Here is a 23263-nt window from a genome sequence, read left to right as displayed (position 1 = left end):
TCCCACACAAACATAAAGTGAAAAATAATAGATGATTTTTTAAATGATGATGAAATCAGATCAGACCTATTGTCATGTTTAATCCCAGTGAGAGTCAAGTTGGGAATTGATAATTTCTTTTTTTTTTTTTTTACAGAAGATCAGTTTAGTATACATTAAGTAAAGATTTCAACAGTTTGCACCCCCATAGAAACACAAAGCAAAATATACTGTTTGAGTACTCATTATAGCATTAAATCTCAATGCACAGCACATTAAGGACAGAGATCCTACATGAGGAGTAAGTGCACAGTGACTCCTGTTGTTGACTTTACCAGTTGACACTCCTGTCTATGGCATCAGTAATCTCCCAAGAGCCAGAGCCAGGAATCAAACCTGGGCACTCTGATCTTAATCAGCATCTTAACTGCTTTCTCTGACAGTCATGGTTCTGCCTTGTTTCTTGTTGAAGAACAAGTAAGGCTTCAGAAACTGTGCCTGACTGAGCTGAATCTCAGCTCTGATTCTAGGGGAAATAGCTTACCCTCTCTGAGCTTCAAGTTCATGTTAAAACAACCTGTCTTCACAGAGCTACTAGATGTTGCAAAGAAGATCCTGTATGTGCATGGACTTTGCAAAAAAAAAAAAAAAAAAAAAACCCAGATTCCAGAGTACAGGAGGTGCTAAGCCAATAGCTTTACTCTTTCTCCTTGACACACTTTTGTTAAATGAGAAAGGCACTGTATATGAGTGGCCCGAATACAGTAAAATTTTAACTGTCCTCCTTTGAGGTACACGTGAAAGGCAACTATTGAAATTCCACGTCTTATCTCAGAAGACTAATGTGTGACACCAGTATGCACAGCCAAAACTTTAGCTCTGATTTGTTTTCAGATTCCGTGGCACTTACACTATGAAGTCCTGAAGGGTTGTGACCCAAGACACTGTGTTTTGATAATAACAATACAAAATCACTGCCCTGAGATGTTTTCCTCATTCTGTATCTCCAAGGACATCACTTGACTCTGGAAAAGGACTCAAAAGGGAAAAAATAAATAAAGAACTGGCAGGGCATGATCCGCTAGAAGCCTTGTGTCACTACAGTGCTTTGGGCTAACCTAGCACATAAGCAGTGGCCATCAGAATTTGAGTAATGTTTACCTGTTGTGAACTTTGAATAGAAATATTTTGCAATGATCGTGGAAAGATCATCCTCAACATTTCCCCATTTATATGTGAGCAAATACAGAAATCAGGTTTCATTGCCATTTACTCAAAATAGCAATCCAAGGTGTTCCATTCCCCCTCTCCTTTTCAATTTTTTTTTTTAAATCTTGTTCTTTTGTATTCAAAAATATGGCAAGAATAAGTCTCCCAATGTCCAAGTCATAAAGACTCAGCTACATAGGGATAAGTCATGGCATAAATGAACAAAGGGGCCTAATGCTTAATAATAGGTTCCCCACCTCCCATGTCTACCCAGTTACAATTCCCCCTCCCTCCCAGAGTATTAAGCTGGAAACTGATAAGAGACCCTAACATAGCAAACACCTGTGTAAATGCAGTACAAGTTACCTCTCTTCAGCCATCAGTGAAAGCTAGGAAGGGTGAATTGGTATTGAAAACATACAGTAATAACATAATGGGTGCAATTACCCGTTTTTACTCACTTCTCTGATGAAACTAGAGTATAAAGGACATGGGAAGAAGAATAACAAGCACTACAGACCTAGTAGCACAGTGTACTGGGCAGTTCTCTGCCTGTTGGTTCCTCAGCCATCACACCAGTTCTGCAAGGTTAGTGTTAGAATCACTGGGGTAGCCTTCAGGAGAGATGGCGGCAGAATCCCTGTGCCCTGGAATACCTTTCTCAGGAGTTCCCGCGCTCCCGGCCTTGGCGGCTCAGTTACAGTGCCATCCAGATGATCCCATTGTGTCTCATTTCGAGGTGAAAGGCGTAAGGCTCAGAGCTGAATGAGAGCACAGAGCATACTCCCTAAGCAGTACAGGTGTACTGGAGCTGAGATTTTCTGACAGCCACCTCCCCGACCCCCACCACCAAGCCGTGCACCTTTAGCTTTACCGTTCCCTACTCTATGTGTCTGATTTCCCAATAAGGAAATCATTGTAACTTGTGACAAGTTCTTGACCTTAGGGTTACTGTTGGAAGTTCTGTTGTGACCTCTTAGAGGATGGTGAAGCCCCTATAGGTTTTAATACTTTACTCGAAATTCTCTAAGCCTGCCTCTTGGTGGCTCGGCCACAGGCACAATCTGATCCTAGATTGAAACTCATCGAAGTACCAGCCCACATTTCTCTCCTTTAGGCCACTCTTCCCCTGGCTGTCATATGTGCCAACTAAGCGACCAAGAACATGGTAGGATTCACACCTATGAGATTATCCTGGGGTCTTATAAGAAGACCCTAAATACAAGCTGGCCTGGTGAGATCATTCCTGCTAGCCATTTCTTCCAGAGCTGTGCATATCAGTAGGCTGGACCTGCAAAGAGATTCTGTTCTGAGTACAGCTCTCTAATTTGCTTGTTGCAGTTCCATGGATGTTGTCAGAAGACATGAGCCTCCAAGGTCAGAGGAAAAGAAAAGTTTATTATTCACAGCAATAGCAGTGACAAGTTCCGGTTCTTAAGTTCCACTTCTCGTAAGACAAAGAGACACTGGCATAGTCAATGGATTGTGTTATAGGAAGGGAATTCTGAGCTTGTAATGGGCACCGCACTCCCAGCTTTGGGTCAGGGGGGACACCATCCTGGTTTTCCACAGCTATTTGATACGTAAACATCTTTGAAAAGATAGCCTAGAAAGGCAGTCAGTGCTCTGGTCATAAAATATGTACAAATTTGAGAGACCCATGGAGAACTGCCTTTCAACAGTGGGTTCCTGTTGGTTGCGAACGTCCAGAGCCAGCCAAACACTAACTTCAGCATGCCCCAGAAAGTGTCTGGATGTTCCAAGTAGCTCTGGGCTTTCCGAGAGAAAAGACCGAGCCCGCGTAAATGGAACGCGGATGTCTAAAAGACACGATTCCCTATCTTGGAAGTCTGTATTTTACTAATGATTTCCATCCCTGTTTGTTGTAGAGTGTCCAATCCTGCCCATAGAGGGCATCAGTTATCTCCTGATTTGATTGCACAGTTTCACGTCAGCACCCCTGACCACCACCACCTAAAATTACCCATAACACTGGCCTTTTACAATGGGATAGAATTGGCACCTTCGCAGTCACTCTTTCCGGTTACAGGGTTATCTCCAGAAGGTCCCTGGGTAATTTTGTTTTGTTGTACGGCAGAAGCCCTTCACTCCATTACTGTATCAATATGGCTTCAATTACCAGTGTTTGGGGAACAACTCTGCCTGTCCCTGTGGCTATTGTGCAGAAAAGGCGGTTTGAATGGGAGTGTGGGATTGGAAGAAGCGAGAAATGATGAGCATGCTTGGACTTGGGTGAGGTCATCCCAGTGGGGTCCCTGTGAAATAAAGGAATAACTTGAAACCGCTGGATGACAAGGCAGAGAAAAACCCAGCAGTAGGGAGCATTGAGAAAAAAAATGGGTGAGGTAGTGGTTTAGAAGTCTCTCCACAATTTATACTGAAGCCTATTGAACTTCAATAGGAGTTACAATGGGGTTTTGCTATGGCCCGTCTCTGTTGAAATTTGGCTTTACAGGGGAATACAGGTAGTGTATTCTAAATGAGTGTCAGCAGAGTGTTTTTAAAGGAATAGTTCAGCTCAGATGCAGTGGTGTTTGCTTACTTGTCAGTGTTTCCCTTTCTTCTTATGCCTAATTAGGCATGTACCCTGTTCATAGAGACATCTTCAGCCCCGCCAGCTGGTGCTTTCCCTGGGTGTACCCTCTGAGATGCACACCAGCCACTTGGATAGGAAGCAATGCTATTTACATTGATACAGTTAAATTAACTTGTGGGAGTGAAAACCTCAGCTTTTTCATTTCCTGCCTAGTATTTCCAATTTGGAATTGCAACACTGCATTTACGTGCATTTTTGCCTCTTAAATGGTCTGTGGGGTTACAACATTTGAGAAATTCCCAGGAACCCTTAATCTTTCTACAAACACTGGTTTGTAAGCTAAGGACCAACTCACCATCTCACTGTTATCTCCTTATGCCCTGCTGAATAATTCTCATTTTGCATTGTACATCTTTAGATTGTCCCTGTACTGTCTTTTAGTTCAAGTTTCCCTCTTGAAGATACCAAGAAAAGGATGAAAAAAAATTGTTAGAAAACTCTAGCTGCTGCTTTCAAGAGCAATTGAACTTAAAGCTACTTTCCTATTGTTTTCTATGAAGTCTCATTTAAAATACTTTATTAATGCAAAGAGACATGCATTCAGGGCTAAGGACCAGTGAACTGTAGCCATGGCAACCGGGAAGCCGTTTGGGAGGAGAAAAAATGCAGTAAAAAAGTAAGTGTTTTAATCCTTAACTTTAATCCCTTTTCTTCCTGTTCTCAAAATGAAATATAAATCAGGCACCATGCAGCGCTGCAATTTTTCTCTGAAAGGGATGTTGGCAAAAGGGGATTAGTAATGGACAGACGTGTTTAAGGAATTTAATCACACAATTTGTTGTAAAACTTTTGAGACCACGAGTGACCAGTTCCTTTGAGTGGCGTCGATGAGAGCCAACAAAACCTACTTTGAAACTGATTAGAGAGTTGGCGCAGGGGGACACCCCTGTTTGCGGTTATTGTTACATCATTTCAGCCCGTGGTAATGACATGAGAAACCGAGGCATTTGCCTGGTTCTCCCAGTGGGGAGGTAGAAGACTGGAGGGTGTCTCCTTGGTAGAATACAGATATTCCTTTGATCTTCACGATACTGGGGAAAAATTTAGTCACCAGTATTTCACTTACTTACTACCTTTCTTAATATTTGATTACTATGGGAATTTTACAAAGATGTGTGCTTTCTATTGTCAACAGACTCTCGAGTTTCTCCTTAAACAGGCACAGGCCTTGGTTTCTGTGGACAGTAAAATGGAATTCTCAGAAGGATAGATTATTACTTTTTGATGTCTCTACTTTTTGTTTTGGATATTTCTGCTCTGTATAGTCTAGACGACTTGTTCCGCGTGTTAATTTCTGATTTTTAGAAAAACAAACCTTGATTTGCTTTCCTTAAAGTCAAATAAAAGAAATATGGCCCCCACACTGACAGGAAATGTGGCTTGTCTGACTGTACAGCACATCAGTCTTGCCTGGTTCTGCTTTGGAGAATTGCTGGGGCAGAAAGAGGGACATGTCTTTATGGCACTTTTCCTTCCCTCAGCATACATAGAAGAGTATTTCTTTGATAAATTTATTTCTAGTGGACTAAAAGTTTCCAACACACTGGGCTCTTTGCAGAGATCTAAAGTAGCTACAACTTGTACTAGCTTCCTGCTGTGTCAGAATGTGAAATTACTTCCAATAATAGCATCTTCCCAAGGGGGTGCTGATAATTATGACAGACAAGCAACATGAGGCCTGGAGCATTTGAGAGTGCAGTTAGACACAGCAGACCGCTGAGTTTGGAGTTCCTTACAGACCCTGGGAATAAAAGTACACATGCACAAGCCTGCAAATGGTAGGACATCTGGGGAGAAAAATAGCATCCTGTTCAGGTTAGAGGACAGCATGCGTGAATGCTGTCTCTTGGGTCTGCTTCCTCACTTTGATCCGCTCTTGTTTCTCCCCATCCTATCAGACAGCACAGCAAGACTAACGTAGGTGAAGACGTTGCTTTCAAGATAGCATCAATGGCATCCTTGCCCCTTTAGTGGATAAACTCAAAGGTTTCTAGTCTGTATTTATGGGGAGAGGTTACCTTTTTTTTGTTTAAGAGACAATTGGGTTAATTACAGGGGGCAGATGATAAGAAGTAACATAAAGTAATGTCAGTGACCAAAGCAGTAAAAGTATACTGTAACCATGAAGATGACTTTGGCAGAAGCTATAGAGCCTGCAAGAATATCCTAGAGGACTTCAGTCTTGTCTTGGGCTTCCTTGAGGTGCATCTCTGGACTAGGCCTCCTTTCTGATGACCAAGGAGAGAAGCTTCAGTCCGTGAATGAATCAACAGGTTATACATTCATGTATAACTCCCAACTAAGACATTCAATCTTCCAACAAGAGGGGGAAATGCGTTTGTCTAATGACAAAAATAGTGGCACAGGTTGGCCCTTGTTTTTAGGGAGCATAACCTCACATGTGGAACAGCAGCCAAGGAGAGCAGAGCTTTGGGCTGGTCATTATTCAACCAGGAGCAATTAGACTGAGGATCTCCTCTTGGCTCTGTAGTTTATCAAAAAGGGGGCTTGAGTATGTGGTTTTGGACCCACCCAGCTTGAAATTTCTGTGTGCTACTTATTACATATACACTAGACATTGAATCTTTAAAACCAAGGTAGAAAAATGGATTTGTTCCCAGCCCTTCCAGATGAATGAGAGATATGAAGTATAAATGTAATGAATTAGCATTTCATATTGGAACGATTGCTCATTTACACATTCCAAAAGGCAGTATATAAATGTGAATGGTATTATCTAGTGAAATTTGGCATAAAAGTAATTTTTTTAAACTTCTGTTAAGATTTCATTTCACTCTTTGCTATTTTATTCTTAATTGATAATGTAGGCATGCTTAAACTGCCTCACCCTTCTCTCTCCCTTGTATTGCATGAAGACAGGGTTCTATCTGTCTCTGAGGCCTGCACTAAAGGTTAAGCATGGATACATGAATCCCTAGCAGCTGTTGATTAATTTGCTATTCATTCATTTGTTCATGACTTCCTCAAACATTTAGAGAATACTTTTTTGTTTTCTTTAAAAAAAAGCAGTGTTTTAGGTTGCATATTCCAATAGCCAGGGACCTGTTTACAAAAATATTTTATCATCTGCAATGCATGCACATACATCTATATGTATGTATGTGTACATATATATGTATGATTTATAAATAACTGTTATAAAATATTGAGTACCAAAGTGACATCAGTAAGATGAAGAGAAATTAATACTACAAGGTAGAAAGGGAGGAATTGACTTTGGAGAGGAAAGATCTTAGAAAACTTGGAGGGAGAAGTGACAATGAATTGGTCCTTGGAAAATATGCTGAATGTGTTATTGATATATAGAGTATGGAGAAAAGGATACTCTGGGTGAGGGAGGTTTGTGACTAGACATGAAGAATGTGATGTGGATGAGAATGAACCAGGAACATAGGGAAGAGCATCTTGACCCTGTGTGACCCAAGTCGTGGCACATGACACAGTTAGGAGAGAGACAGCTCATTAAAGCCCATGAGCTTTGAGGGAGAGTCAGTAAGGACCTTGGAATGGTGAGTTGGTGATGATATGCTTGAGGGAGATCAAACTGCTGAGTAGAAGGTGGATGGAAGAGCAGAAAGCAGTGCTCTCCATTAAAATGACAGCCTTCAACTTTTGGAAGTAGGCATTTAAAAATTTGTCCAAACATTCATGCACATTAGAATCAGCCTGAAGTCTTTTTCAGTCAATCCATTTTAATTAAATGAAAGACAGAAAAAAAATAAGATCCACTGATTACACAGTTAAGTCCCTCCCCACACTTCCTAAACTATAGCACAGGCAGGAGCTGTAGTCAGAAATCAATTCAAGGGAAGACAATACAGAGCTGGCAAGATGGACAGGGGAAGTAATTACTAGATGCTTTAATTAAACCTTGAGAATACTTGAATAGAAAGAAAAATGCTACACTTGAATGGATTAGATGGAATGTGTGTGGTCACATTAGTGCAATGAGCTGGTGTCAGCGGAATTTATGTAGCTGTCATAGAAGTAAACCCTTTGTCTTTCTTTGAGTCTGCACAACCCCATTACCAGGCCCCAAAGTATGAAAGGGGATGTTTCCCACAGCAAAGTGAAATTCTGTATTCATATTCCTATTCCCCTAAGAAAAAGGGCGTACCCTTCAGTTAGGTGTTGTGCTTTGGAGACATATCTTTGGACAAAGCTTGATTCTACCTTTGAGTTTATCCACTTTGAGTAACATTTTCAAGTCAGAAAGTAGTGTAAGATTCTTGATGTCAGTTTTACAAAACTATTGACTTAGATGGAAAAGGGTATTTTTATAAATGTAACAGTCCAAAAGAGTACAAGCTACATGCCTTTCTGATTTCAACATCCTTTGAAACCTCAACTCCCCAATCCTATCCAGGATAGCTAGATCGTGGTACAGATTTTGGTCGATAGAACATCCAGATGAAGTATTAACATACCCAGAACGTTCTGGAAATGTTTCATTGTTGGTTTTGGTTCCTAATATATTTTGGTCTGTTCCAAAAGAGTGAACACTAGCTGCATTCTTCCGAGATAGAGTAACTCCAGGGTAATATTCATCTTCAGAAACTGTCTCATGTCTTCATTACTGTTGAGCTCTGGCTATTAATCTGAGGCTAAGACCCCAGATTGTTGCTAACATAGGTATCATTTGTAAAAATCATAATAGCTTCTCCTTGAGTTAAAAAAAATTAACCTTACACAACACTAGCCTTAGGTCACCTGGTATAATCCTGTAATAATGATACAAGGTTCATGTTACCACCCCATTCTACAGAGGAAAGTTCTGAAGGCTTGACAAGTTAAATATCTTGCCAAAGGCCGCACAGTAGTAGGTGGCAGAGCTGAGATTTGAACTTGAGTCTGTTTGATCCCAAAGTCTCCATTCTTTTTCCTTTGTCATGTTGTAACACATTGATAAATTTAAGAAGCTGAGAAAAGAAAGAAAAAATATTTTTAAAAAACAGTTGAGAGAGAAAAGGAAATAAGAGTGCATATTATGGGGTACTGCAGTGCTTCCACAATGAATATTAATGAAAAATAATAATTTGCCAAACAGCAATTAGCCTGTGTTTAACATTGATTAGCTGCCATATACTGTTGAAATGCTTTATCATCTCATGTTATATCCATCAACACATTATAAATTGGGTGACATTATCCATATTATGCAAAGGAAACAAAGCTTAAGAGATGGTTAAAGAACTTTTCAGGCTGTCTAATGTTACATAAGTATGGATACAAAATTCAGGTTCTGACCTGCACTCTCAGGTTACACCATCCATGGCTGCTATGGATGCGATTATTGGTGGCTTAGCACTGTCCATAGGCATTGGCTGTTTTTCATAGGTAACTCAAGCTTGGCCAGAGATTGACACTATCTTTAGTGCTTGGCCAGAGAATGTTTTCATCAAGTTTGCAAAGGACACTGAAGTGGGGAGTGTGGTAGACAACTAAGTGGTTGTTTCGATGAAATAGAGACAAGAAGGGCTTCTTTCTGTCTCACCAAACAGCCATGGAGCTTTAGAAAGCTAGCTTCCCAGTGTAAATAAATCTGGGGGTTTAACTGGATGCCAGATTTATTCACACTACACCATAAACTTCATGAGGGCAGGGAATGCCTTGTCCTCTTCATCACTTTATCTCCCACGGCTAGCATGGTTTTGGGCAAATGTTAAGGACTCAGTAAATATGTGTTGAATGAATGAAGGAGTGAAGACTGTAATTTGGGTTTTCAAAGCTATTAGCTGTTTTGCACTGAATTCATAGAGCTTGAGAGTCTAGAACAAGAGATGTACAAGGGTACTTCAAAAAGTATGGAGAAATGAAATTAGAGGATAAATGTATTTTGATGTAAAAATGTTTTGAAATCCATGCACAGTTTTTTTCTAATATGCATTTTCTCTGACCTTTTCGAAGACTTCACTGATGTATGGATTTTAAGGTTTTTTGCACCAGAATAAACATCTGTTAATTCCATTTTTCCACAAACTTTTTGAAATGCTTCCATATTTATTTGATTACACTCTGTTCTGGTCGGAGAAGCTAGTTCACCTTATTAGTGTTTGGATATCATTTGCATGTAAACCACTGAGGTCCCTTTGAGAACAATTGAGGTGGTGAATGGAACACTGATATTTTAGTGATTTTTATGTGTCAAGCATGAGGTTAAGTTCTCAAAGCTTCTAAGATAGCTTTGGTATTGGCATCATTTTACATAAAGGAAACTTTGCCAGGAAAGTGACTACACTGCCCAGAATCACAAAGTAGTTAAGCCAGTTTGTCCAAAGGCCTCAACTCTCCTACTTATGTATCATCTTATCTGTTTAAAAAACGAAAGGTGTTCAGCCTAGAGAAAACCTGCTAAGGGAGAGTTGACGTAAAAGCTAAGCTATGACCATTTCAGTACTGTCCAAGATTCTATAGCATTTGGAAGCTTGTGAGATATTATATGAATTGTAAGAATAAACTGTAAACAGAATTATTCTGTGATTTGGCAGATGAGGGGAGGAATAAATCCCAATAGATGGAAATTAAGCCCATTATAGTTCAGTCTGAGGCAAAGTTTTAAATGATTAGACCTATTTAGCAATAGGAGGTGCTGAGAGTAGGGAAGTGAGTTCCCTGTCATCAAACGGATGTATTGGCATGAAATGGACGTTTTGAGATCCAGTGATTTTTTTTTAATTTTATTTATTTATTTGAGAGGTAGAGTTACAGACAGTGAGAGGGAGAGACAGAGAAAAAGGTCTTCCTTCCGTTGGTCCATTCCCCAGATGGCCGCAATGGCCGGAGGTGAGCCAATCCAAAGCCAGGAGCCAGGAGCCTCCTCCGGGTCTCCCACATGGGTGCAGAGGCCCAAGGATCTAGGCCATCTTCTACCGCTTTCCCAGGCCATAGCAGAGAGCTGGATTAGAAAAGAGGCAGCTGGGACTAGAACCGGCGCCCATATGGGATGCCGGCACCACAGGTGGAAGATCAACCTACTGCGCCACGGAGCCAGCCCCAAGAGATCCAGTGATTGTTTACAGCCTTTGTCTCGCCTGCTGAGGAACAGTGTTTCTTTCTTCATGCTGTTTGTTGAACTCATACTTAGTGTAGGGTTAACTTTATGATCCATAAGTAAACTGAAAATAGATCTTTGTAAAAATTAAGAATGGGGGCCGGCGCTGTGGCTCACTTGGCTTATCCTCTGCCTGCAGCACCAGCACCCCAGGTTCTAGCCCCGGTTGGGGCGCCGGGTACTAGTCCCGGTTGCTTCTCTTCCAGTCCAGCTCTCTGCTGTGGCCCGGGAAGGCAGCAGAGGATGGCCCAAGTGCTTGAGTCCCTGCACCCGCATGGGAGACCAGGAGGAAGCACCTGGCTCCTGGCTTTGGATCAGCACAGTGCCAGCCATAGTGGCCATTAGGGGAGTGAACCAACAGAGGGAAAACCTTTCTCTCAGTCCCTCTCACTGTCTAACTCTACCTGTCAAAAAAAATTAATAATGGGAATGCGAGAGGGAGGAGGAAGAGGGTGGGAATGTGGGTGAGAGGGAGGGTTGAGTGGAAAGTTTCACTGTGTTCCTAAATCTGTCTATATGAAATACATGAAATTTGTATAACATAAATACAATTAAAAATATGTAAAACACACACTCACAAAGTATGTAAACAAAGTTTGATCTGCTATTATAGTATGTAGTAGTGCAATGCAGTACAATACGATAAATTTAAATGAAATAAAACTGCCAGTTTCTCAGTTGCACTGGCCACATTTCAGGTACTCATTTATTAGTGTGGCTGGTGGCTACCAATTAGTACAGTGCAGAACCTGTCTCACTCAGATGTCATGTGGACAGCATCACTAGGTAGGATTATTGGGTCCTAGTTCCTTTTCGCTCTGAGATCCTATGTTTCTGTGAACAGTTCCAATCAATCAGCATTTTTAACTAAAGAAGCATTAGTTCTGTTGTGTCTTTACTGGCACTGAGTTTTTTCATATATCTTGCTGGTGTGTGCACCAATTCAGGTATTTTGGCAGCTCTGGGTAAATATTTTGACCCTTAAAAAAAAGCTCAGGATACCCAGTTGGGCCATTATGTTTCCAAGGAAAATTTTTTTCCAGTGCCATTTTTCTAAGTCTTCACTCTCATTTCTTTTCCTCCCTGTAAATTGGTCATTCTCAAAGGAAATGAATTTGATAGCAGATTGTTGGAGATTAATTACCTATGATATGCCAAAGCCACTTCATAAATGTCATTGCTAAGTAATCCCCTAGAGATAGAATTCTTAGATTCAAAATTAATTGTAATTAATATAATAGGTTAATTCATTGTAATTATTTTTAAGCCTTTTGGCAATGAGCTAATTCCCTGAGATCCACATTGCTCGAAGTGTCATAGAGAACATTTGATGAGAATGTTCTGGTAATAAACCTTAAACCTCTGGGGGAAAAAATAAACCTCCTTGTCTTTCCTTCTGGCAGAGTTTCTTCAGAAACATATTTTGGTGGCATTTGATTTCTGGAGAACAAAGGAATCCCTACAAGGTGATGCATAAACATGCATGGCCCAGATGGGCTATGCTCATTGGAGAAAGGGAATACAAAAGGCCTTTGATTGTGCCTCGTTTTCTTTGGAATTATGTCTCACTTCAAACCAACAGAATGCCTTTGCTCCTGGAATAAAATGTAATGGAACTGAAAATTGAAGAATCTGGGCCTTTTTCCCTTTCCTAATTATTTCCACTTGACTCACTTAATCTTGGCCGATTATTCAATCATATCTGAAATGAGAAAATGACGGGAGTAGAATTTCCATCTCTTGTTTCGAGAGCTTATAAACATTAACAGAATAGTCTTGAACAAAAAACAAATACAAATCACAATTGACGGTGCCTTGTTTTTATATATTAGGAAAAATCCCTGCATTGTTAGGGAAGAAGCTCAAATTTCTGCATCCAGGAACCTTGTCAAGCCTTGATGGGTGATTTCATTATTAAGGTTGAAAAACTATCATTTGGAAACGAATATTTCATAATGGGGGACTGTACAGAAGCTACGGAGCCAAATTTGTTTACTTGCACCTGGATAGGCAGAGAATTTAAGCCCTAAAATGGCTCATTGAAGATCAAGATCATCAGTCCTCCAAGACTCACAGATGGCTTTTGTGACGCAGTGCTGTGTTGTGTCTTCCTGGTGTCTCCATGATCCTTGTAGCAGCTTTTGAATAGGAGTATATACAGGCAATTCCAAGGATTGCTGGGACCTGTTTTAGGACTCAATATACAAAAAACAAAACAAAACAAAACAAAAACCTTTCAGCAATTGGAACTATCTGAAATTGAAGCTAAGTGCCAATGTGAAGTTGTCCCTTATTATTGGAAATCAAGAATCCAAGTCTGAAGGTTACCTGTTGTGGAGTTGTTGTAAGGGAGGCAGGTTATGCAAAAAGTAGAGAGGTTTGAATATAGTCACATCTGAAGCCCCTTTTAAGGCTGATTGGTTTGTATTTAACTTAGTTTCCACGTTATTTTGTTTTCAGTGTTAGCCATAATGGCCCAGAAGGCCACAGTTTTATTAAAGATCTAGTTACCCTGCTGTGTGGTGTGGGCAGAGAGGATACAAAACAGAAATGAACCTTGTGTACCCAAGCGTGCTTTTAAGATGGTGCTAGATTGGCTCTCGGCATTCCTGAACCAAATAAAACTAAGTTTGGAATATTTACCAAGTTGGGTGCCCTAGAAGTCAGCTGGGAGCCAAGGATTCAGGACCATGTGGTTTATTAAGGAAGTACTTCCAGGAGAGTCCAGAGGAGTGTAGAAGGGAAGGAAGTTAGGCAAGGTTGCCCATTCAGCTGGCCCCATCCCACAGGGAGCTCTGGAGCTTTACTTACATCTGAGTTGTCACTTCAAAGACAAAGGAGCACTGTTTAATCACTGATAGGGATGGAGAGGGTAAATTCTGCTTTCTCAAAAGTACGCAGAAGCTGGGGGATAGGCACCCCAAGGCTGAGGGATGTGTAGCACATTGCTAGTCAAAGGAATGGAGAGATAGGGTAGGGCAGCTAGTCTCTTCACTGCATTTACTCTTCTCTGTATGTTGGAGAATTGTGTTTTAGAAAGAGGAAGGTAAGAGATGACCCCATTCTATAACTTAGGCATATGTAGCCACAATTAAAGATTGAAACTCCATTTAGATAAAGCATGGTAGCTCATTCTTTCAAATCCAGTTAGCAGTTGGCAACAAAATGATTTGCCATGACATTAGTACCTCATTGCTGGGTACCATGGGGGTTGAAAAGTTTGAGAGGCATAGAGCCAGGGCCTTGTAGATGGTTTAGCACAATTGTGCAGACTCATTTCATAACAAGTACACACGACCAGTCCCAGGAGTGTTGAAGACAGTTCTTGCTGTACCACAGGAGGCTCAGTGGGGACTGGTCTGGTCAGAGAAAGCTTCATTCAGGAGCAAATGATCTACTGGGTCTTAGATGAGTTTAACAGGAGGAGGCAGGCCGTTCTAGGCAAGAAGAGTGAACAGTGTACTAAACAAGATGTTTCTAAACAGCCAGTTGGGCTTTTGTCAAGACCTGAGGGAAAAGTCCATGCATAGTAGACCTGAAGTCATTGTCCAGAAGCTCTTAATGTCTCAGCCACTTGGGGCAAATGTGCTGAACAGTACATATGGGTACTTATTTCTTGGGAATGGCATGGCAAATACTATTAGGAGAGTCCATCTGATGTCCCAGGATGGAGCGGGGAGAGATGAGAGCCTGGAGGAGTTGCTGGTGGTGCTCCAGCCCTGTGTTGCTCCCTGTACCCATTCTCTCATGTTCTGGTGCCTGCACGTTCTTTCAACCTGGAGTCCAGGAGTCATTTCACAGTTAACGTCTTCAAAACCAAACCACTGATTTCCATCCAACCTGCTCCTTCCCTGTTCTCCTTTGCTGTTCTTCTGACCAACACTTGTGTACATTCATGACTCCCCTCTCTCTTGTATTCTATGCCAAGTTTAGCTCCACCTTCATAACAGAAGTTAGGGGCCAGTGCTGTGGCATGGTGGGTAAAACAATTGCCTGTGGCACCAACATCCTATATGGATGCCAGTTCGATTCCTGGCTGATCCACTTCCAATCCAGCTCCCTGCTAATGCGCCTGGGAAAGCAGCAGAGGGTAGCCCAAGTACTTGGGCCCCTGCATCCGTGTGGGAGACCCGGAAGAAGCTCCTGGCTCCTGGCTTCAGATTGGCCCAGCTCCAGCCATTGTAGTTATTTGGGGAGTGAACCAGCAAATAGAAGATCTCTCTCTCTTTCTCTCTCTCTATCTCTGACATCACACGCATTTGGATGATTGTAATTGCTCTCCTTGGACACTCTGTGTTCCCTGTTTTCCACAGAATAATCACAGTGATTTTGTCATAATACAAAGCAAAGTACTTGCTTTCTGGCTCACACCCTCCCATTGGCTTCCCATTACAAGGAAATAGAAACTGAATCTTCATGTGCCTGAATGCCTTACATGCTGTGACTCCTGGCGGTTTGTCCACCTCCATGTCCTATATCCTTCTCCTTGTTCTCTTGCTCTCTTCTCTCAGGTAGCTGCTTGTAGAACCCAGCAACCTGTTGTCTCCTTTGATGTGTTCCCCTGCCAGGCTTTCTGCATGAAACATTCTGCATGTGTGTCTTGCTCCCTCATTTTATTCAGGGCTCAGCCTATAATGTTCTCTTCAGAGATCTTCCCTGACCTGATCTAAAAAAGCAGGTGGGAAGCATGTAGAAGTGAGTGTCGTTCCCACTGAGTCTGGCTGAGCTCTCTGGAGGCAGAGTGAGGACCAAAGAAAATATTTGGAAAAAAATGGAAGTGAGAGAGGGAGATAGAGAATCAGGGGAAAACCTGAAGTCAGAATCCAAAGAAAGAATTCAAGGAAGTGGCTTCTCAGGAAGGGACACCAATGTCAGGGTACTGAGACAAGATCATTTCGTTTCAGGATTAAGAAAATGACCCCTGGGGTGGGCATTTGGCCTAGTGGTTATGATTTGAGTTAGGATGTTCATGTCCCAAAATGGAGTGCCGACTGTCAGTCCCTGCTCAGCTGTTGACTTTAGCTTCCTACTAATGTAGAACCAGGAGGCAAGAATGGCTCACATATCTGGATCCCTGACACTCGTGTAGGAGATCCCAACTGAGTTCCCAAGTCCTGGATTTGGCCCAACACAGACCCAGATGATGCTGGCATTTGGAGAGTGAAGCAATGAATACAAGCTGACTCTTCTCTCTCTCAAAAAAAAAATTTTTTTTTTAGAAAAGTACCCCTGGCTGGCGCCGCGGCTCACTAGGCTAATCCTCCACCTTGCGGCGCCGGCACACCGGGTTCTAGTCCCGGTCGGGGTGCTGGATTCTGTCCCGCTTGCCCCTCTTCCAGGCCAGCTCTCTGCTGTGGCCAGGGAGTGCAGTGGAGGATGGCCCAAGTGCTTGGGCCCTGCACCCCACGGGAGACCAGGATAAGTACCTGGCTCCTGCCATCAGATCAGCACGGTGCGCCGGCCACAGCGGGCCGGCCGCAGCGGCCATTGGAGGGTAAACCAACGGCAAAGGAAGACCTTCCTCTCTGTCTCTCTCTCTCACTGTCCACTCTGCCTGTCAAAAAAAAATTTTTTAATTAAAAAGAAAAGTACCCCACCTCTCCCATGGACAAGGGACAATCAACAAAGGAACAGAGATAGTGCCCTGGAACCACTGTGCCTGTGCTTGGGATGTGGATGGGAAGGCAGAATGAGTGCCATGCTGTACTCTCTTCAGACAAATCTGCAGGGCAGGGGACAATGAAAACCAAACAAGCAGTCTCCTGAGTTTTATTGACTCCATCTGTACTCCAGCAAAGACCTCTGTCCCTCAAGAGTGTGATGTCAGAATATCACAATGGTGACAAGATATGCTAGGGACATGTCAAGAGAACTGGGAACCCACTGGTCTTTCCCCTTCTAGACCAACATGTGAAGGATAGGCTCCTGGCTAAAATATGGAGTCATAAGCAAAGGCAAAGCATGTGAGCCTCTGTGACAGGGTAGGGGAAAGGGGAAAGTTGGTAGTGAGTTAATTCTAGAGTCACTGTAATGTAACCCCTAAAAATCTGACTTTGCATTCTCACACAAATCCAAGCTTAATGTTTATTAGCCATGTAATTCTCATCTCTAACATGGAAGTCAGAATAGTATATAGAGAGTTGTTGCCAGGCACATAACAGTTGAGAACTTTGTAGGGATTCAGTATATATTTACTGAACTGAAATTCATTCTTCAAAAGTGGAGCATGTTGGCTGTACACATGCATCCCTTTGTCCATGGGATTCTATTGGTTCTGTTTCCTTGTGACCTGAAATAAGTTATCCCACAATAGTCTTTATCAGTCAGGGTTCTCCAGAAGAACAGAACCAGTAGGAGATGTGTGTGTGTGTGTGTGTGTGTGTGTGTGTGTGTGTAAAGAGAGAGAGAGAGAGAGACAGAGAGAGATTTTTAAGACATTAGCCTATACAAGTATGGGTGCTGGCAAGTCAGAAATTGCTCAGGCAGGCTCGAAATGCTCAGGCAGGGGCTCATGCTGAAATCCAAGGCAGACTTTCTCCTTTTCAGTGAAACCTTGTGTTTTGGCTCTTAAGACTTTTTCACTGGTTGGATAAGGCCTGCCCAGATTCTTGAGAATGATCTCCTTTATTTGAAGTCAGCTATCTATAGATGTTAACTCCATCTACAGACTTCCTTCACAGCAAGCACTGCATGAGTGATAGATGAATAACTGGTACTAAAGCCTGATCAAGTTGACACAGCCGTATCATATAACTCACTCATATGGGATCTCAAAGAAGGAGAGACAACGTGCATGTGAGAATGTGAGAATGTGGAACAGTACAGGAGATGAGTCTCCCAGAAAGCAAGTGGTGGAGACCACGCCAGGGTTCCTTACTGCACTAAGACTTAAAGCTAAGTCCTTACCGAGGGCTGTGGGGTCCTGTGGGGCCCTGGCCTCACTCCCTCCCATCTCTCCTCTCCCAAGTCTGACTTCCTACTTCTCGGCCCACATCACACCCTGCTGCAGCCACAGCGGCCTCCTTGCAGTGCCCTCCATCTGGAACTGCCTTCCCCTCAGTATGCACTTAGCAAATTTCTTCAAGTCTTTGCACAAATATCTCTTCTAAAGGAGGCGTCGGTTCCCCCATCACTCCCAGTCCCATCTCCCCTTCTTTCTCCTTCTTCCAGAGCGTGCTCCTCTGTCTATCCATTTTATTGCTTGTTTGCCATTTATTATCTCTTCTCTAGTTTGTAAGCCTTCAGAGAGAATCTTTGTCTGTTTTGAGTGCTTTTGTATTTCAAGTGCATAGGGCTGTTTCTGGCATATGGTTGAGGCCGGAGAAGTGTTTGTTGAGTGAATGCAAGAGAAGAATAAAGAAGGGTCATGCTACTCAAGAACTCATAGGGCATGGTTAGGGCAGGTGGGTGGAATAATTTCAGGGGCATCATTTCCATGCATTATAGGAGGAATAAAAGTCTCAGTGTCACTCTATATAGTAGCTCTTTAAATTGGAAGAATTGGGGCCAGCACTGTGGCATAGTAGTTTAAGCTGCTGCTTGTGATACCAGCATCCCATATTGGGATTGCCACTGGTTCAAGTCCTGGCTGCTCTGCTTCAAATCCAGCTCCCTGCTAAGGTGCCTGGGAAAGTAGTGGAAGATGGACTAAGTGCTTGGGCCCCTGCCACCCACATGCAAGACCTGGATGGAGTTCTAGGCTCTTTGCTTTTGCAAACCCAGCAACTACTGTTAGGGCCATTTGGGGAGTGAGCTAGTGGATGGAAGATTCTCTCTCTCTCTCTCCCTCTCTCCCTCTCTCCCTCTCTCCCTCTCTCCCTCTCTCTTTTCTATGATAATGAGTTTGTGCATACAGCCCCAGGATCAATGGTCAGTTTCCACAGGAGACAACACTAAACTTTTAAGGTTTAGCTGTCCCAAGGAGGCTTCCTAAAAAATTGTCAAGTTATGATGACAAAATACGAAGCATGACCCATTCACCCCTACATGGATTTGAACTTACTTTCCCAGTATTTGCAAATCCAGGGACTTGCCAACATTCCTAGCATTTATCCTTATCTTCTCCTCCCAGTGGCCTTTCCTAAAACCCGCTAATTAGAGGTTTGAAGTCTGTGCTTCGGAAAGATTTTTATTAGCCACAGCTAATCAGAGAAGATAAGAGCTCAGTTCCTCCATTAAAGAATATTAGTATTTTATAGTCCCCTGTTTCCAGAGTTCAATTCCTCTTCTCATAACCAGAAAAATCTTAACTCACCCCATCAGGATTCTTAGAGATCGGTGGTTCTAAAAGTGGGGTCCCCAGGCCAACAGCATCCTCCTCTTTGGGAAACTTGGAAATGCACTACAAACCTATGTAATAGCTATTCTGGGGTGGGGTTGTGATATATGCCCAGATTTGAGAACTACAGTTGGAGACCATCCCCCTCCATTGAAAAATGTTCCTCTGTCTTCTTTATATTTCCCTAGCATCTGAGATGTTGCTGAGATACACAGTTGTATACAATTGTTTATATACCTGGTATGGGTTTCTTTTTCCAAGTATAAAATTATATTATGTTAAAAGATAGCCCTCCCAGATTATGCTGTGTACCTCTCACCTCACCTATTAGATAATTCCTGGACTGGATACAGTTTAAAACCTTTACATGACATGGAAGGCCCTTTTCTGGACTAATAATCTGGAAGGGAAACAACTCGCACATCATTACTGCATTTTTATGCACATGGAATTCCTTTGGAAATTTTCCATTAAGTCCTCGAGGCTTGTTCAATTTAAGAAGCACTTTCTAGAACCATGTCTAATCCCAGAGAAAACCAAATTAACTCTCACCACAAAGTCGTATGGAATCACACTCTTGGAAAACATGAACACTTGTTGAAGCTAGGGAAGAATTGCCTGCCTTTGACGCCAGGAGTAACCATGGCCGTGAAATTCCTTGGAAAGACCTCATTGATACTGATAACTGTAAAACCCTAGAGTAGTTGGTAATAGAAAGCAGAGAAGCATTCGTGTCTGCCCTTAGTGGAACATGTGGACCCCAGATCACTTTTTAACGATGGAAGACAAATTAAAAGTGATCACCAGAACTCATTCTAAGCCTTTATTTTTTTCCAGTTTCGCTTGCACAGCATGTGTTAGGTTAGTACCAAAATAACAAACATACCTTCCAAAGGCCCTGAGAGGGTTAGACATGAACACAGTCTTGGTCAGAGATTCCTATATGCCACAGCTGAGGAAATTATAATTGTATCTCATTTGTTACATGTGTTACATCTCCCATCCCTATACCTAGGGGTCACTGATAGTTTCATATTCTTGGACGAAGGCTGGGTGCATGTTTGTCTTTTTGTGAAGCTTTCTGAGATAGAAGAAATACTGATCTGTAAACATCCGTAAGTTTGTGTGTGAAGGATATGTGTTTGTGTATGCATGTGTGTGTTTCTTTCTCATCAGAGCCCAGTTCATTGTCATTGTCAGTAGTATGCTATTTGTTAAATTTTTACTCATTTATATCTATTTATTTGAAAGGCAGAGACAGCAAGAGCTTCCATCTCCCAGTGCACTTCCCAAATGCCTGTAACAGCTGAGGTTGGGCCAGGTTGAACCCAGGAGTCCAGAATTCAATCCAGGTCACCTACATGGGTGGAAGGAACCCAAGTACTTGAGTCATCATCTGCTGCTTCCCAGAGGGTGCATTAGCAGGAAGCTAGAAGTGGAAGCAGACTTGAAGCCAGGCACCTCAGTGTGGGTTGCAAGCCTTCCAGGCAGCGTCTTGACCACTACCACTGTGCTGATAATGTTTAATAACTGCTCTCCAAGTTTAAAAAAAAAAAAAAAAGGCCTCAGGTTTTAGCATGCGCCAGTATGGTGTAAATATTTCCACCTTGACCAATTTCAAGCTGTCAATCTGACATCATTGCATGCAGCATTTGGAAAAGATGCATACAATTGGCACATTCAAGACTGGTGAAAGCTAGTTCCAACACATCATTAGAATATAGAATACTTGGAAGGCAGAGGAAAGGATTAAAAATATGGGCACCAGTTCATGTCCTGGCTGCTCCACTTCCTATCCAGCTCCCTGCTAGTGCCCTGGAAAGAGCAGCAGAAGGTGGCCCAAGTGTTTGGGCCCTTGCCACTAATATGGGAGACCTGGATGGAGCTCCTGGCTCCTGGCTTCTGCCTGGCCATCTGGGGAATGAACCAACAGATAGAGTGCTCTCGCTCTCTCTCTCTCTCTGTAACTCTGGCTTTCAAAATAAATAAATCTTTAAAAAAATGAAGAAATGAATTTATGGTATTACAATTACTAACAAAAGTCAGTTCTAATCAGTTTATATTCTGGTATCTTGTGTGTTTTTATGTAACTTATTTTGTGTATATAATTTCATATTTTGCTTTTATGTTCATGAGTATCATTTTGATGGTATATTTTAATTTGATATATTCTATCAAAGTAATGTAAAATCATGTATTTAGCCCTAATTGTAGACATTTAAACATTTAGCAAACAATTGTTGTTATGTTATTGTTAGAAGTAATACTATGTATCATTAGAGAAAGATTTGTGTACACTCATGTTTCTTTGGGTATAAATCTTCCTTCACATTTCTAGCTATCCTCTTAGGACAGATTCCAGAATAGCATTATCTCAATTGTGGATCTTGAAAACTGTTCTCAGATAACATCTGAAAGTTTGTACCAATCCACACTCCTCCCAGTGGTGTTGAAGGAGGCCTCTCACTGAGCCTTTACTGCCACTGCTTCACTGTTCATATTTTTGGTAATTTGATAAGAAAAGCAGTTTTAGCATGGTACTTCTTTGTAAGTGTGCCAAACATCTTCACAAGTATCATCATTTATATTTCTCCTTTCTAACACTGTCGACTCCTGTCAAAGCTGCGCCTCCTACATTGCTGGTTTCCTCTGTGTCTCTCCCTGAGGCCCCAGGCTGACGTCACTCCAGCCGCACTGCTCTGCACACGATCTCCGTACACCACTGGGCAGGCAGATGCTACTCCCCTCAGTTTGCAGGGCTCATTCCCCTGCTTCTTTCAAGGCTTTGTACAGTGCCATCTCCAAGAGGCTTTCCCTAACACCCTATCGAAAGCTTCCTCCGCTCATCCCACTCACTGTCTCCTTTCTCTGCAGCAGCTTTTCCCCATAGCCTGTATCAGCCTCTGATGCTGTACAAGTCTATGTTGGATTTATTTGGCATCTGCTTATCCACCCAGAATATAAGTTCCAGCAAGGCAGTTGTTAATCCTAGAGTTTAGAGGAGTGTGTGGTACTGAATAAGTATGTGTTGACGGAGTACGTATGTATACTACAGATCTGCATCTAAAGGTTTAGTGTTATCTTTATACCATTCATTTATACACTGTTTTTAAATACCAGATTATAGGTATCTATAATACTTATAACAGATGTATTTATAGATTGTTTTAAGGTATATTTTTGTACAAACAGAAAGTTAATGTTTTTATGTCACTGAATCTTCCACAGTGGTTTTCCATTCTAAATATACCTAAAAGATTTTTACTCGTAAGGAGGTCATGTAACTTTTCACCTCTACCTTGTTCTAACATTTATATGATTTGGTTTTTCAAATGTAACTTTTATATATAAAGAATTTTGTTCTATATGATAAACCAGATTTCAATTGTTTTGTTTTCATGGAACATACTGTTGGGTTTCTTTTTTACTGTTAATGACATCGGATTTTCTTTTCATCATGTTCTATAATATTTGAAAATTTAACTTGAGTATTTTCCTCTCCTGTAAAAATCTATAGGAGTTAAATTCTCAGTTGGCATTTCATAATTATCTCCAGGATATTTTCATGACAGTATCTCTATATTTTAAAAGCACTTTCCAATATGAGCTAAATCTGCTTGAGTTTGTTTTCATTATCATTACAAGTTCTGATAAGATACAGAGCAAATAAATGGAAATATAGTAGGAAGTTGGTTCTCAGAAGTGGAAATATCAAGACCTGAAGTCAAATCCGCCTCTAGCCACTTTTTCCTGAAGCACCTGCCAAGTATTATCAGCATTGGAGAACTGACCCTTTACACTGTTAGCTCCATGCCTAGCCCATTTTGGCTGCTTGATAAATATTTGTGGATTGAATTGCATCGAGCCTTAGGGCATGATACCTTTTCCAGGCAAGTAGGCCAAGGACCAGCTTTCCTTCTCCATCTCTCTTGTTTTCTCCTTCTCTTAGCTGCGGTCCAGCACAGAACTGCATCCAGACCTGCTCACAGACTGCCTCACCGTGCAGCCCCTGCAGCCGGCCACTTCCCCACGAGACGCTGCTGCTGATGGCACTGTGGGATGCTCCCCAGGGCCCGGGCCTGACCTCTATTCAGGTAACCACAGCAAA

At 42.0% G+C, this 23263-nt stretch overlaps 1 protein-coding gene across 12 annotated transcripts in view; it reads left to right on the top strand.

Annotated features, from left to right (window-relative positions):
- GLIS3 (GLIS family zinc finger 3) overlaps positions 1-23263 on the top strand; it is a 797279-nt gene that overhangs the window by 700714 nt on the left and 73302 nt on the right. For 11 of the 12 annotated variants that reach the window (XM_070051548.1, XM_070051509.1, XM_070051516.1 and 8 more), the window contains one exon: positions 23105-23249. The exons of the other annotated variant lie outside the window; for it this stretch is intronic. In XM_070051548.1, coding sequence (XP_069907649.1) covers positions 23105-23249 — 145 coding nt within the window. The remainder of the gene's footprint in view (positions 1-23104; positions 23250-23263) is intronic. 12 annotated transcript variants of the gene reach the window in all.

This window comes from Oryctolagus cuniculus, chromosome 1, assembly GCF_964237555.1.
Source record: "Oryctolagus cuniculus chromosome 1, mOryCun1.1, whole genome shotgun sequence".
Taxonomy (NCBI): domain Eukaryota; kingdom Metazoa; phylum Chordata; class Mammalia; order Lagomorpha; family Leporidae; genus Oryctolagus; species Oryctolagus cuniculus.
Note: the sequence above shows the minus strand (reverse complement) of the source record. Positions and strands in the feature narration are given on the sequence as shown.